At 74.6% G+C, this 496-nt stretch overlaps 1 protein-coding gene across 1 annotated transcript in view; it reads left to right on the top strand.

Moving 5' to 3' along the window:
• The first annotated feature begins 262 nt into the window (after window positions 1-262).
• The window catches only part of LOC109295156 (tubulin alpha-8 chain), an 8599-nt gene continuing 8365 nt past the window's right edge, over window positions 263-496 (top strand). Inside the window, exon 1 of the mRNA XM_019513831.1 lies at window positions 263-363. Coding sequence (XP_019369376.1) covers window positions 361-363 — 3 coding nt within the window. The 5' untranslated portion in view covers window positions 263-360. The remainder of the gene's footprint in view (window positions 364-496) is intronic.

The raw sequence follows: 496 nt of genomic DNA, 5'->3' as shown, positions 1-496 counted from the left end.
CAACTGTCCCATCCCCCACCCATTTCCGCCCAGCCCAGCCCAGCCCAGCTCCCCCCTCCCGCGCCCCCGCAGCACAAACGCTCCAATGGCGGGGGCGGGCGACACAAATTCATACCGGCCGCCCAATGGCGGCCGCCGGGCACATCCGGCGGCGGACGTAGCCCAATGGCGAGCGAGGCCGCGCGCGGCCCGGGCATCCGGCAACCAATCGGGAAGGGGGCGGGGCATCCCCGCCGACGCCGGCCAATAGGAAGACAGGGCCCGGCGTCCTATATAAGCGGCGCGCAGGAAGCGGCCGCGCTTTGGCGGTGAGACTTGGACTCGTTGCGCGTCCTGTGTTACCTGGGCCTCGGCAGAGCCATGGTGAGGCGGCGGCGGGGGGAGGGGCGCGGGCGGCTGCCGCCGCCGCCGCCTCGCTGCAAAATGGTGGCGCCCCGCCCGCGCGATCATGGCGCCTGGCGCGGCGCTGCCCTCGGGCCGGGCCTAGCCCGGCGGC

Source organism: Gavialis gangeticus, unplaced genomic scaffold, assembly GCF_001723915.1.
Source record: "Gavialis gangeticus isolate Ggan-Ray unplaced genomic scaffold, GavGan_comp1, whole genome shotgun sequence".
Classification (NCBI taxonomy): domain Eukaryota; kingdom Metazoa; phylum Chordata; order Crocodylia; family Gavialidae; genus Gavialis; species Gavialis gangeticus.
Note: the sequence above shows the minus strand (reverse complement) of the source record. Positions and strands in the feature narration are given on the sequence as shown.